We start from the raw sequence: 16,288 nt of genomic DNA on the forward strand, positions 1-16,288 counted from the left end.
TGATCATTGAGTCTAATCCCACCCTCCTCCCATTTCCCTTGATCCCTTTAGCCACAAGAGTTATATATACCTCCTTCTCAAAAACACATTTTGTTTCAGCCTCAGCCACTTTCTGTGGCAGAGAATTCCACACGCTCGCCATTCTCTGGGCAAAGAAATTTCTCCTTATCTTAGTCCTAAAAGGTTTATCCCTTATCCTTAAACTATAACCCCTGGTTCTGGACTCCCCCATCATCAGGGACAGGTTTACTGCATCTAACCTGTCTAGTTTTTCATAGGATCCCTACAGTGATCCCTTCGGCCCAACAAGCCCACTCCGACGATCAGAGCATCCCTCCTAGACCCATTTCCTCCATAACCCACCTAATCCACACATCCCTGAACACTACGGGCAATTTAGCATGGCCAATCCACCCTAACCTGCACCTAATCCACCTGCACATCTTTGGGCTGTGGGAGGAAACCAGAGCACCCGGAGGAAACCCATGCAGGCACAGGGAGAATGTGCAAACTCCACACAGTCGCCCAAGGGTGGAATCGAACCCGGCTCCCTGGCGCTTTTTAGAAATTTATAGATCCTCTCTTGTTCTTCAAAACTCCAGTGAATACAAGCCTAACTGAGTCGATCTCTCCTCATGCATCAGCCCTGCCATCCCAGGGATCGATCTGGTAGACTTTGCTTCACTCCCCCTTTAGGAAATACATCTTTCCTCAGATAAGGAGACCAAAACTGCACAGAACACTCAGGTGTGGCCTCACCTGTAGAATTGTAGCAAGATATTCTCTTGTTACGAAGGCCAGCATATAGTTTGCCTTCTTTATTGCCAGCTGCACCTGTACACTTACTTTCAGGAGGTGGTGCACGAGGACACCAAGTACCATGCAGAAGGAGGGGGGAGATATTGTGTCACATCTCAATAAGACAGTAGTTTATCAGTACGACACTGAAATTTTTGTATGACCCATAATTTATTGCAACAAGCATAGAGTCTTAGAGCTGTACAGCACAGAAACAGACCATTTGGTCCAACTCATCCATGCTGACCAGATATCCCAAACTAATCTTGTCCCGTTTGCCAGCATTTGGCCCATATCTCTCTAAACCCTTCCTATTCATTTACCCATCCAGATGCCTTTTAAATGTTGTAATTGTACCAGCCTCCTCCACTTGCTCGTTCCATACACGCACCACCCACTGTGTGAAAAAGTTACCCCTCAGGTCCCTTTTAAATCTTTCCCCTCTTAAACCTATGCCCTCTACTTTTGGACTCTGCTACCCTGGGGAAAAGACTTTGACTATTCACCCTATCCATGCCCCTCATGATTTTATAAACCTCTATGATCAGCAGTAGGCCATTCATCCCCTTGAGTCAGTTCCACCACTGAATCAGACTCTGGCAAATCTTTGTCTTCCATCCATTCAATGATATCATGCTGTCTTTTCCCCAATATGAATTATATCTTGTGAAAGGTAGACACATGCTGTGACTAGCACCAGCTGGATAACAAAGAAGGTGATAACAGTTCTCAAATTCTCCATTGAAATGCAAATATAATTTCCCTGCAAGTTCCTGAGTGTTCCTGCTTCCTGTCCCCAGAGGTGCAAGGAATCAGCTGGGAAAGTCCGATTGAAGAGGAAGTTTCATCGTCCGACTCTCCCACCTACGAAGAACCGCCCCAGATCGATCAGCGCAGGTTCACAGTTGACGACTTTGTCCTTCACAAAATGCTGGGAAAAGGGAGTTTTGGCAAGGTGAGCAAAATGTAACTCTGCCGTAGGCACAGCGCGGTGGGACGAGGGAATCCATAGCTCGAAACAGTCTCTCAGCTTGGTCTGACAGCCAGAAACATGGGACCAAATGGAACAGGATAGACTTCATGGCTGAATCAGAGACAGTAAGAACTGCCGATGCTGGAGTCTGAGATAACACAGCGTGGAGCTGGAGGAACACAGCAGGCCAGGCAGCATCAAACAAACAGGTACCCGAAACATCAGCTTTCCTGCTCCTCTGATGCTGCCTGGCCTGCTGTGTTCCTCCAGCTCCACACCGTGTTATCTCAGTCCTCATGGCTGCTCACACCTGCATGCCAAAGTTTTACATCACCTCTGCTGCCACGAAAGAAGACAGTGTGTCACGGCCATGTCACTAGTAATCCAGAGCCCTGGGCTAATGCTCTGAGGATAAGGATTCAAATCCTACCATGGCAGATGGTGAAATTTGAATTCCATAATAAAAGTCTGGAATTGAAAGCTAGTCTAATGTGACCATCTAACCATTGTCAATCGTCAAAAAAACCCATCTAGTTCACTTTGGGGAGGTTACCTGGTCTGGCCTACATGTGACTCCAGACCCACGGCAATATGGTTGATTCTAACTGTCCTCTGGGAAATTAGAGATGGGTAATAAATGCTGCCTAGCCAGCAACGTCCTCATCCCACAAACGAATAAAAAGAACAGCCAAAATATACTGTCTGACAATGCGGCAAGCAAAGCTTAATCTCTGTAGTCTCACCGAGCCTCCGGAGACCGCATCTTCCAAACTGGTGCTCTCAACCATCTTTGAGGACAATGGCCGGAGATACCTGGGAACACCACCGCCAGGCAGATTCCCTCCAAACTCCGCACCATCCTGACTGGGAAGTGTATTGTCGTTCCTCACTGTCACTGGGTTAAAATCCAGGAACCACCTCCCTAACAGCACAGTGGGTGTACCTCCACCCCAAAAAGGTCATGGTTTAAGAAGGCAGCCCACCTCTACCCTGTCCTGTGCAATTAGGGTCAGGCAATGATTGCTCTCCCAGCCACCAGTGCCCATAACTCTTGTTTGAGTTTTTAAAAAAATCTCATAATACCCATTCTGGCTCCAAAGTATCCCTCTTATATAATATTGAATGTGAAGAAAGGGGTTAGAATTTCTGTGCGATTCTTTCAATTAATTGACATTCCAGGGAAACAGGGTGAGAACTGTGAGACAACAGAAAATCAAGCTAAAAGTTTTCAGTTAAAATCCCATGGTGATTTAGCTTCAATAAAGTAGCTTCAAGGTCACAGAAAATTTGTAATAAATGTACTTGTGTGTGCGTTTCTGACAATTCCCCTGCTATTTTACCAAAGGCATTAACACACTTTAAGAAACTGGAGTTCTGCTTTTCTTAAAACAACAGACATGGAAACTGATATTTCACAGTGCCATGCCAAAGCACACACTGTGTGAACCGGGATTTCTAGTGTGAAGGACCACACCATAGTGTACGATATTTTACAGTTTGACATGAGTAATTGTTATTTGTGGAGCTGTCCTGTGACTAGAAAATATTCTATGATATCTTGTTTCTTTTGGTTGGTATGTTGGTGTGAATATTTTGCTCCTAATAACATTGGCCCTTTATGAGTCAGAAACATTTGTAATATTTAAACAGTGTTTGGATATTCACTTGCACTGCCATGGACTGCAGAGCTATGGGCCAAGAATTGGAAAATGGGATTTGTGTAGACAGATCTTTGTTGGCCAGTACAGACACCATGGGCCAAATAGCCTCCTTCGAATGTCTATGTGCCGAGATAGTGTTGAAAATAATGAATGTAGGAAAGCTTCTGACAATGTCCAGATGTTAGTAACAAAAACAGAAGTTGCTGGAAGAGCTCAGCAGGTCTGGCAGCATCTGTGAAGAAAAAAGTCAGAGTTAACGTTTCTGGTCCGGTGACCCTTGCTCAGAACTTCCACAGAACTTTGTCCAGAAGTTAGTAGTGTACCAGCAAGCACCACCAAGCAGCAAAACATCCCGAAGCTGTGAGGAGGTGGTGGCAAATGTGGTAATGTCATAGAGTTATAAAGATGTACAGCACAGAAACAGACCCTTCAGTCCATCTCATCCATGCCGACCAGATATCCTTATTAATCAAGTCCCATTTACCAGCATTTGGCCCATATCCCTCGAAACACTTCAAATACATGTACCCTTCCAGATGCCTTTTAAATGTTGTAATTGTACCAGCCTCCACCACTTCGTCTGGCAGCTCATTCCATACACTCACCACCCTCTGCGTGAAAAAGTTGCCCCTTAGGTCCCTTTTAAATCTTTCCCTTCTGACTTTAAACCTATGCCCTCTAGTTCTGGATTCCCCTACCCTGAGGAAAAGACCTTGACTATTCACCCTTTCCATGCCCCTCATGATTTTCTAAACTTCTATAAGATCATCCCTCAGCCTCTGACGCTCCAGGGTAAATAACCCCAGCCTATTCAGCCTCTTCTTATAGCTCAAACCCTCCAACCCTTTCATCTTTCCTATAGCAGGGAGACTGGAATTGAACGCAATAGTGGACTAGTAATCCCCAGATGCAGGTTAACATCTGGGGAGAAAGGTTTGAATCCCACCATGACATATGATGAAATCTTAACTCAGTAAAATCTGGAATTCAGTGCTAGCCTAATTGTGTCTATGTAACTGTTATAGATTTGTCCTAAAAACCCGGCTGGTTTTGGGAAGAAAATCGGCCATCCTTAAAGCCATGTGGTTGACTCTGTGCTGGCCTCTGGAATGGCCTAATAAGGTTTAGGGTGAGTTGGGGATGGACAACAAACACCGGCCAACGAAGCCCACATCCCATGAAAGAGAAACAAAATTTTGGAACAGCATGGTATGTCAGTTTGAGATCCTTCACCTGAAGAATCGTGTTAAGGAGTTAGGCACACAATGTAGATACTTCTCCCTTCTTCCAACTGCTTTACCTTTACTGTCTATTCCCTGCACTTTTTTCTTTTTGTTTCAGTTACCTGAATATTCTTTGTAAAAGAAAACAAATTATAATACTGCGTCACATCACGCCCCTCTTCTGAAAATATCTAGCACATGGATCAATATGTGATAGACCAATGCATAGGCCTTGGTTCAAACAATCCAGGACAAATAGCAACAATACACAATTGGAAAACAATTCAAATTAATTTTATGAATCAAATCAGATCTGCTGAAGCAAGGGATGAGTGAAGCTTAAACTTCTGCGCACCCCGAACATGGTGGGACTGCATTTTGTGGAACTAAACATTCCCAGCTATCAATTGTTCCAACTATCAATTGGATTCCATGAATGAGGATGGGTAGTTTCGCCTTAGTAACAGCTTCTCTCCTATTCCTCTCTCCTCCTCTCCAGGTCTTCCTTGCTGAGCTAAAGGGCAAGAGTCAGTTCTTTGCTATTAAAGCATTGAAGAAGGATGTGGTGCTGATGGACGATGATGTGGAGTGCACTATGGTTGAGAAACGAGTTCTCTCCCTTGCCTGGGAACATCCATTTCTTACTCATCTCTACTGTACATTCCAAACTAAGGTAAGATTTTTAGATTTCAATCCTTTTGTCTTTATTAATTTTTGCAAATAATCTGCAATTAATGTACCATATTTCACCATGTTTGGTTAGTGTGAAATGAACAGCAGCTATGCATGATATAACATACTGGTTCAGTCATGTACTGTTTTGGAGTTCACCTGCTTTGATTGTGCCATGTTACAGATTCCCAACAATGGCACTTTTTTTTTGCCTAATGGAGGGGACAGCTAACAAAGCTTCATCGTTCCCCGGCACACTTCCTTAGGCATTAGGATAAGTTTTGGTTTCAGCTGCCTTTGTAGATTGCACTGACACTATCAGTACAATATGTTTAGTCATTTTTGTGATTTCACTACCACAAAGTCTGCACATCTGGGCTCTTTCTTGCAATACAGAGACTGCTCTGTCAGGCTGGACTATCCCAACTCTGACCCTGCTGTGTCTCTGTCTCTGCCTTATTGTCTGACTCTCAGAAGTTCCAAAAAGCCCTTATTATTAACACACTAATGTACAGAATACGAACTTTTACATTATGACCTCCTCATATGGTTCCTCCATCCCTCTCTTCCCAGAGTCTACATGGCACGTGACTATTTATTTCAGAGCTACAGGAGATGGTGTTATAGTGGTAATGTCACAGTGTTAGTAATCCAGAAGTTCAGGCTTAATGCCCAGGGGACAAGGGTTCAATCCCACCATGGTGGCCTGTGGAATTTAAATTCAACTAATAAAATCATGAATTCAATGCTAATATCAGTAATTAGCTTACTGGAGTGGAGGCTATTGGTCATCATAAAAGCACATCTAGTTCACTAATGTCCTTCAAAGGCTAGAGTTCTGCTGGCCTCCATGTGACTCCAGACCTACAACAATGTGGTTGTCCCTAAGCTATCCTCTGAAATAGCTCAGCAAGCACTCAGCTCAAGGGCAATCAATGGGCAGTAAGTACTGGCCTTGCCAGCAATGCCTGCATCCTATGAAAGAAAGAAGATCATATCAATAACCAATGCACTTCCAATTTATTGTCTAGTTGAAATTGTTGATAAAGTTGCTGATTCAGAAGCAATAAAAATAAGTCAATGAGAAAAGTTATTGATTATACTTGTGCTGTGCTAATAAATCAAGTGATTAAAGTTACAGGTAGCCCTGGTGAGAATGATGAAGTTTTAGCATCATTACCTGTGTAGTGCATTCCTTCTAGTGTTTTATTTCCAACCCATTATAACATCCTTCTCTGCAAGAATAGATGACTGTGTTCAATTGGATGTGTTCATACCTCCTGTGTATTTGGGAGTTCAAACAATGTCGGCCAAGTCACATACTGATTTCCTCTAACCAGTTGCACATTAGATAGTTTATAAACTGTGAACATGAAATGGTCTTTAAGTTACAAGTTAGCCTCATGCTGATTCGGATAGAATGTTTTCCTGTGCAATTAATTAAAAGGAAAAGTGTGTCATGAAGAAACAAAGTCAACGAACTTTTCTGAAAACATTGTAAAGAGCTCCTACGGACATCTCTCCACAACTGGTCTTTCACAATCCCAGTGTATCAGAAAGAATGGTCTCGAGTTTGTTTCCTCTACCCATGAAGTATGATATATCTCAATGGGCTTTATCTCAAGCATTTAATCTTGAAGCCAAGTAGTCCTATCTTATCTAAATATGTATTAAGAAGAATCCCAAATGCAGCAAATTTCTCTTTTCTCTAAGGGGAATGTCATTGATTTATTTTGTTCAAAAGTATTTTGTATGCAATGCCATTGTTTGGGGTTACTGTGGACTCTGATAGTGTCATTCAAAGGTCCATGTTCTGTGTCCATGAGTTAGCATTATACAATATCAGATATGTTGTTGTGTAAATGCAAGTTTTTAACCAGACAATATAAAGACTGACCTAATACATACCTGTAGCTTATCAAACATCAGGCAATATTCTTATCCCTTATACACATCAAAACCTGGATAGAGTAGACATGCAGAAGAAGTCTCTCCTACTGGTGAAAACAAGGACCCAAGGGCACAGCCTCAGATTGAAGGGATGACACTTTGTAACTGAGATGAGGAGGAATTTCTTCAGCCAGAGGGTGGTGAATCTGTGGAACTCATTGCCACAGAGGGCTGTGGGGGCTAAATCATTGACTGTATTTAAGACGTAGGTAGATAGGTTCTTCATTGATGAGGGTCAAGAGTTACAAGAAAAAGGCAGAGATTGGGGTTGAGAAATATATCAGTCAAGATCGAATGGTGGAGCAGATGTGATGGGCCAAATGGCCTAATTCTGCTCCTATGTATATCGTCTCATGATCTTACAACTTATTCTGTGTGAGCAAGTGAGTTGGGAGTGAAATTGGATGTTTACAGGGTTCAAAGCAAGTCATTTTCTTCAATCTTTCATGGGATGTCCGTGTCTCTTGCAGGGCCAGCATTTGTTGCCCATCCCTAATTGCCCTTGAACTGAATCATTTGTTCAGCCATTCCAAACGGCAGTTAACAGTCCATCACATTGTACAGGCCTGGAGTCACATATTGGCCAGACAGGGCAAGGCCAGCAAATATCCCTCACGAAAGCACATTACTGAGCTGGATGGATTTTTGTATCAATCATTGATGACTATCATGACCACCACTTCTGAGATTAGTTTTAGATTCCAGATTATTTTAGTCTCTGAATTTCAATTCCATCTGTTGTCATGTCCCCAGGAAACAGCAACTAGCCACAGCCCAAAACTCAGTTTTGATTGCTTTTGGAGAGCTGAATGTTGGGTTATGCTATCATGGGGAGCAAAACTCATTTCGCCTGTTTTGAGTCTTTGCCCAAACCCAATTTCAGCCCCATTGAGTCTAATGTAGCGCAATGTTGTGACCTTCAGTTAACCGTGGTGAATGTGTAATGTGGGAATTCTCAGTAGAGATAGGAGGGTCCCTTTTTGCCCTGCCCCTGGCAGCTATCAGGCTGGGATATCAACTTTCCCTGTCAGTCACACTACACATCCAAGAAAACAGAAGAAGGTGAAATATCTTAAAGGTTGGGAGCACCTGAATGCCAAAGAGTAATTTAAATTGTGTGTTACAGTTAGTATACAAACATTTGAGTTTGGATAACGGCTTTTCTCATTCTTTGATATTTTTCACATCCATTATTTTAAAACTGTGCCCTTTTGTTCTCCATCCTTTCAAGAGTGTTCTCCTTACCTATTCTGTCTGGATCCTTCATGATTTTGAATACTTCAATCATATCACCTCTCAAACTTCTCGCTTCCAAGGAGAACAGTCTATGATCAATTGACAGAAGGTAGCAGACTAAGCTCTGTGCATTTTGTTTCAAGTTGAGTATCCATACTACCTGGCAATTAAGTCAAAGAAAAATAAATCTCTAACTCTTTCAAATCTTGGACAGCCCCCACTTTGTTCCTCAGGTCACCATTGACAGCTGCCAAACTGCTTATCTGTCTCTGATTTCTCCGCTCAAGTAGAAGTATCCAAAATAAGTCAAGGGACAGAGTGATCCTCTGGTCATTATGCTCATGGCCTGAGAGATCGTTTAGTTCTATATGATTTAACACAGAAGCCATAACAATGGCTTTTGTTATTCTGAAGTTCCAGAATGTCTAAATAGTTATGGATAGAAATTAAAACAGTTCACATGGACAAGTCAGATTCCTGAATAATTCCCACCCTCATATACAAATTAATCAGCATTCAATAAAATAGTACACAGCAGCAAATTCGTAATGACAAACCTCCACTTGTAGAGACGTGGCGTCATATAGTCATATAGTCATAGAGTCATACAGCATGGAAACAGACCCTTCAGTCCAACTCGGCTATGCCAACCATGTTCCCAAATTAAACTAGTCCCACCTGCCTGTGTTTGGCCTATATCCCTCTAAACCTTTCTTATTCATGAATTTATCCAAATGTCTTTTAAACGTTAGAAGTGTGCCCGCATCCACCACTAGCTCTGGCAGCTCATTCCACACACGAGCCACTCGCTGTGTAAAATAGTTGCCCCTCTTGTCCTTTTTAAATCTTTCTCCACTTACCACAAAAATGCCCCCCAGTTTTGAACTCCCCCACCCTAGAGAAAAGACCTTATTCACCTTGTTTATGCTTCTCATGATGTTCATAAACCTCTATAAGGTCACTGCTCAACCTCCTGCGCTCCAGCGAAAACAGTCCCAACCCATAGAGCCATTTTGCAACAAAATAAAGCTAATTACTCGTATAAACATTCTTAACAAGCTGAATAACACAAAACCTTTAGTTAATCAAAGTGCAGTGGTGAACAGACAAGGTTACTTTTCCTCTCTTCCTGCTGCGATTCATACAAAATACCTTTGTGAGCTATTTCTAAGTAATCAGTTCAGAAATGTTATGGCACACACATCTGGAGTAGGTGGGACTTGAACACAGGTCTCCTAGCTCAGAGGTAGGAATGCTACCCTCTGTACCACAAGAGGCCTTGAAGGTTGCTACGCAACTTTCCAGTCTATTTTCGAATCAACCTGTTCAGAATTACTATACACACCCCTGAAGCAGTGAGACCTGACATTGGCCTCCTGGGTCAGAGGTAGGAACACTACCATTGCACCACAAGAGCCCCAAGGCGCTATTTTCGTACAGTGTTCATTCACTTTTAAAACTGCTTTAGCAAAAATTACTTCCTGATAGCTTTGATAACCTTTGTGAATAAATCTCTCTATCTTTGGAGACCAGGTGACTTACAGCTATACTCAAATCAAGTAAAAAGATTTTATTTTGCTGCCTGGTAACACCATGTGTTATTGATTAGTTTTATATATATTGCACCTTATTGTTGAGAGAAACAAAGCTTTATATCAGTATAGCAGCCTGGACAAAACATTTCCATGCATGGAGCAGTGTAACATTTTGCACCAACTCAGTTAGCATAAGGAATGGTTACATTGAGAATAAAGAATACGATTCAAGACTATGCAGAGAACATCAGATATCGGGGAATGATTGTATTCGGAATGGTAAGTACCTAAGTAGTGACTACTTACAGATTAGTGGAGGGATTGAATTGAAAATAATAGGTAATTGAGATGGATTTATATAGTTATTAGAGGTCTACAGCAGAGAAAGAGGCCCTTCCGCCCATCACATCCATGCTGGTGGAAAACCGCCACCAAACTATTCTAATCCCATTTTCCAGCACTTGGTCCATAGCCTTGTATGCCTTGGTGTTACAAGAGCACATCTAAATATTTATCAAATGTTATACAGACAGTGAGTTCCAGAATAACAGGCAACTTCTAGCTTTGGTGTATCTGAATTTGTAAAAGGTATTCAATAAAGTGTCGCACAAAACATTACTGCACAGAATAAGAGCTGATATTATTAGGGGTAACAATATTAATGTGGACAGGAGATTTGTTAGCTAACAGAAACAGAAAATAGAGAAAAATCTGAACTATCCACATTGGCAGGAATAAGGAAAAAGGAGTTAGTAAGAACTGCAGATGCGGGGGTCAGAGATAACACAGTGTGGAGCTGGAGGAACACAGCAGGCCAGGCAGCATCAGAGGAGCAGGAAAGTTGACGTTCTGTGCCCGGACCCTTCTTCAGAAATGGAGAGGGGGAAGGGAACTCCGAAATAAATAGAGAGTGGAGCGGTGGGGCTGGGGAAGGTAGGTCAGATGGTGATAGGTGAGTGCAGGTAGGGAGTGGTGGGGATTGGTCAGTGAGGTGGGAGGAGCAGATAGGTGGGAGAAGATGGACAGGTTGTGTCAAGTCAAGGAGACAGGGATAAGAGGGAGGGTTGGTCATGGGATGAGGCTGGGGTGGGGAGACTTTGAAACTGGTAAAATCTATCTTTAGGCCATTTAGGATTGTAGGTGGTGGAAGTGGCGGAGAATGATACGTTGGATGCGGAGGTTGGTGGGGTGACATATGAGGACAAGGGGGATTCTGTCTTTATTTTATTGTGGGGAGGAGATGTGAGGGCAGAGGTGCAGGAAACGCAAGAGATGTGGTTGAGAGCATTTTTGAACCACCGAAGGGGGGATGTTGCAGTCCTTGAAATAAGAGGACGTCTGGGATGTGCGGGAGTTGAACACCCCATCTTGGGAGCAGATGTGGCGGAGGCAGAGGAATTGGGAGTTAGGGATCGCATTCTCGCAGGAAGGTGGGTGAGAAGAGGTGTAGTCTAGGTGGCTGTGGGAGTCGGTGGGCTTGAAATAGATATCGGTTTCAAGGCGGTCGCCAGAGATGGAGACAGAGAGGTCCAGGGGTATCAGAGATGGTCCAGGTGAACTTAAGGTTGGGGTGGAAGGTGTTAGTAAAGTTGGATGAACTGTTCAAGCTCCTGAGAGATAGTAGGAACTGCAGATGCTGGAGAATCTGAGATAACAAGGTGTAGAGCTGGATGAACACAGCAGGCCAAGCAGCATCAGAGGAGCAGGAAGTTCAAGCTCCTCAAGGGAGCAGAAAGCAGTGCCAATACAGTCATCAATGTAGCGGAGGAAGAGGTGGGGGATGGGGCCAGTGTAGCAGCGGAAGAGGGACTGTTCCACTTATCCTACAAAGACGCAGGCATAGCTTGGGCACATGCAAATTTGTTTTGACTGGAGAGACAATTGCTAACTCTGTGATACAGAGGAACCTAGGTGTCTTGGGACATGACTCACAAAAAGCCAGCATGCTGGTTCAGCAAGTAATTGGGAAATCATATGAAATGTTTCCCTTTGTTGCAAAGGGAAGAGGGTGAAAATGAGAGCAGCATTGCTAAAGCTGGATAGTACCCGAGTGAGATTGCATCTCACTTTGGATTGAGTCACACGGATTTGGTTTCCTTCCTTAAGGACAGCCACAATTGCCTTGAAAGCAGCTCAGAGAAGGTTCACTCAATGATTCCTGGGATAAAGACAGTTTCTAAAGAGGAAATGTTGAGCAGGTTAAACCTATACTCATTGGAGGAATGAGAGATGATATCATTGAAACATATAAGACATTCAGGGGACTTGACAGGGTGGGGGCTGCAAGGATATTTCCTCTCATGGGTAAATCTATAACTAGGGACACTGTTTAAAAATGAGGGGTTTCCTAAATGCAATGAAGATGAGGAGGAATTCTCTTTCTCAAATGGTGGTCAGGCTTTATAATGATATTCCATTGAGACTACTGAAGTAAAATAACCCCACAGAGGCCAGTATCCTGTCACTAAATCACCCTTTATTTACATGGGCATAGTACAGAACACTGACCCAGCCAGCACAGAGTGAACAGAACCTCTGACACTCCTCCTTTTATCTGTCAGCCAGAGCTCCCTGATTTGGAACTAAAACAAAGTTGCTGGTAAAGCTCAGCAGGTCTGGCAGCATCTGTGAAGGAAAAAAACAGGGTTAACGTTTCGGGTCCAGTGACCCTTCCTCAGAACCAGGTTTACAGCCCCAATCGAGGAATTCATATTCTATGAGATCTATCTGGCTGACTTTGTTACAATCCTACATGGAGGCTGGGTTTTTTTTTAAAATTCATTCATTCACAGGATATGGTGTTACTGGCTAGGCCAGCATTTATTGCCCGTCCCTAGTTGCTCCTTGAGAAGGTTGTGGTGAGCTGCGTCTTGAACTGCTGCAGCCCCATGTGCTGTAGGGTAGATCTGCGGGGAAATTCTAAGTTTTTTATTAACTTCAAATTGCACCAACTGCCATGGAGGGATTTGCACCCAGGTCCTCAGAATATAGATTAATAGTCTATCAATAACACCTCTCAGCAATCGCCTCCTGTAGGCTGAGTCACCTGGCATTCCCAAAAGCTTCACAGTGCGTACCGCAAAAATTCTGCACATGCTCATTTTGTGATCTGCCCTGTAGTAAGAAACATGGCGACACCCAAATAATCACAATAAATATGAGTGAACAGGATGGGATGATGTCACTGGCAGTATTGGCAGAGGCACCGTGCATGTGAGGTTTGTTCCGAGTACCGAGAGAGCTTTGTGGGTGTCAGCAGAAATTCTCTTCAAGATTGAGTTTGTTTTTTGATTGACAGATGAGTCGAGGGTTATGGGGGCGGGGGGGGGGGTGTGTGGTGGGTGGTGGGGATCGGGTGTTACTCAGGCAAGAAAGTAGAGTTGAGGCTAAAGTCAGATCGGCCATGATTTTATTGAACGGTACTGATTGAGGGACTGAATGGCCTACTCCTGCACCAGTGATGAACTTAAGAAAGGGCTTTGCTGGCATTTTATGTCCATACTCTAACTATCCTCCAGAATGTACGGTAAGTTGCCTTCCTGATAGTGGGATGGCTAGCTAAGGCCATTTCTGAGGGAAATAACATTGCTATGGCCTAAGTGCAGACATTCTAAGGATGGCAATCTTCTTTCTATAAATGGTGGCAGTGAATGGGGATTTTAAGTTTAACTGGTAGTGTCATAGTCACTGATGCTAGCATTTTATTTCAGTTTTAAACTGTCACTTTAAGATTTGAATGCCAGTAATCCAGCCCTGTGCATTACCAGTCTACTAATGTAACCATGATGCCACCATAGTCAATAACTCAGTGACATAGGATGGTGCGTGATTTGGAGGTTCATAATAGAGTCATAGAGTGTTTACAACATGGAAAGAGACCCTTCTGCCCATTGTGTCCGCTCTGGCCATCAAACATCCATCTATTCTAAACTTTGCCCATAGCTTTGTATGTTATGGAGTCTCAAGTTTTCATCTAAGTGTTTCTTAAATGTGTTGAGGGTTCCTGCCTCTACCACCCTTTCACACAGTGAATTCCAGAAATCCATCACCCTCTGGGTGAAAAAAATTATTTCCTCAAATCCTGTTTAAACCTCCTGCTTGTTACCTTAAAACTGTGCCCCCTGGTTATTGATCCCTCTATTAAAGGAAAGATGTTTCTCTTCATCTGGTCTATCTATTTCCCTCATAACATTGTACACCTCAATCAGTCTTCTTCTGCTCTAAGGATAACCCCAGCCTATCGAGTCTGTCTTCAGACCACTCTAGCCCATGCAATATCATTGACGAATCTCCTCTGCACCCACTCCAGCAAATGCACATTCTTTGTTTGGTGTGGCAACCACAGTACACCAGGTGTGGCCTAACTAATTTACGGCTCCATCCTAATCTCAAGCAAACACAGAAATAACTGGAGAAACTCAACAAGTCTGGCAGCGTCTGAGGAGAGAGAAACAGAGTTCATGTTTTCAGTCTGATATGACTCTTCTCCATCCAGGAGTTGCTTTCCTTCTAAGGGACAGAAATCCCCACTCCCTAAAGGGGATGAATGAACTGGAAGGGCTTTACATGCAACAATTCGCAATGACTTTATATACATCATTAAATGCTTAATTCCAGATTTTTTATTGAATTCAAATTCCACCGTCTACCATGATGGGATTTGAACTCCAGCCTCAGAATGTGACCTGAGCCTCTGGATTAACAAAAAACTGAAAGAACTGCGGATGCTGTAAATCAGGAACAAAAACAGAAGTTGCTGGAAAAGCTCAGCCGGTCTGGCAGCATCTGTGAAGAGAAATCAGAGTTCATATTTTGGGTCCGAGGAAGGGTCACCGGACCCAAAACGTTAACTCTGAAAATTTTTTCTTCACAGATGCTGCCAGACCTGCTGAGCTTTTCCAGTGACTTCAGTTTTTGTGCCTCTGGATTAACAGTCCAGCAATTATACCACAGGCCCTTATCACCTTTAGGTGAGGATTTATACTCCCACCTGAACTGATTCTGGTTAATAAACAGTCAATTCAGCAAAGCAGATCTGACCAACTCTTATTGTTATAATAGGATTCAATATTAAGCTTGTTCTTCCGGTACAATTTGTGATAGCTTCATATCTTGTCTCCTCATTATGTTTGTCTGTCGAATTATATGCTGATTTTCTCTATTTCTGCTTGGTACAGGAGAATCTGTTTTTTGTAATGGAATACCTGAATGGCGGTGACCTAATGTTTCACATTCAGAATTGCCAAAAGTTTGATGCACCAAGGGCAACGTGAGTCGACTCTTTTTTATACTGAAGCTTTGTTTAATTGTCTAGGTAACAACTTGGCAGCATTTAGTGATCCTCGAATATCCAACATAACTGTAACATTACAATGGAAAAGAAACACCAAATATGGTCTGTACCTTAGCATGCATCTTCAAAACTTTCTAAAGTTGAAAGTGCTTCCGTCCTGTTTCCATCCAACAAAGACATTTCTTATTTGATGCCCATAAATGAAGTGATAAGAACTGGGTAAAATTCTTTTGCTGAAAATTTCTTTGTGTTGCCGTGAATAGATCAAAAGAGTTGTAAATATGATTTAATGCTTTTTGGACCTTTTCAGCCTTTTGTAAGAAGCATCGAAGAGTTTTCCTCAGCTGCTGTTCATTTTGTACTCCAGGCACTGGATTCGACCTGTTGAATTTCAAATCTTTTTTTTCCATCATGAACAATAATAAGAAAATCAACCCATCACTGCCTCTTGGAAACATGTAAAATATTTCTGTTTATAAATTGTCCTTAAGAAAAAATAGTCATTTGGAGCTGTGAGGATGTTTAGGGAGACTCGAGTTAGTTGGAGTAAACATTGCTTTCTCACCTCCATTGATTTGGATTCAAAAGTTCATTTAGTCCTATGTAGGAGCTCATTGCACAATGCTATGTGATCAAGACTGAAATATATGATGCATTTAGACAATTTCAATCAGTACAGAATAATAATAATCTTGCTTTTAAAGACAGTCTCCAATAGAAAGTGTGTAGGATGTCTGGAACAATGTTTTACTGATCCAGATAGAGATGCTGTCCTATCATTAATGTTTGGGAGACTTTGCTGGGACAAAATATTCTGCAGAAGGATCACTGGACCTGAAATATTGACTGCTTTCTCTCCACAGACCAGCTGAATTCCCTCCAACAATTTCTGTTTTTGTTAGAGAGAGCTATGTCAAATCTGATTACACCTAACCCGTACAGATTTG

At 42.6% G+C, this 16,288-nt stretch overlaps 1 protein-coding gene across 1 annotated transcript in view; it reads left to right on the forward strand.

Annotated features, from left to right (window-relative positions):
- LOC109923268 (protein kinase C theta type-like) overlaps positions 1–16,288 on the forward strand; it is a 61,044-nt gene that overhangs the window by 17,311 nt on the left and 27,445 nt on the right. Inside the window, exons 7-9 of the mRNA XM_048610005.1 lie at positions 1,599–1,753; positions 5,155–5,328; positions 15,226–15,317. Of these exons, the coding sequence (XP_048465962.1) occupies positions 1,599–1,753; positions 5,155–5,328; positions 15,226–15,317 (421 nt within the window). The remainder of the gene's footprint in view (positions 1–1,598; positions 1,754–5,154; positions 5,329–15,225; positions 15,318–16,288) is intronic.

The sequence above is a fragment of the Rhincodon typus genome, chromosome 22 (assembly GCF_021869965.1).
Source record: "Rhincodon typus isolate 14 chromosome 22, sRhiTyp1.1, whole genome shotgun sequence".
NCBI lineage: Eukaryota > Metazoa > Chordata > Chondrichthyes > Orectolobiformes > Rhincodontidae > Rhincodon > Rhincodon typus.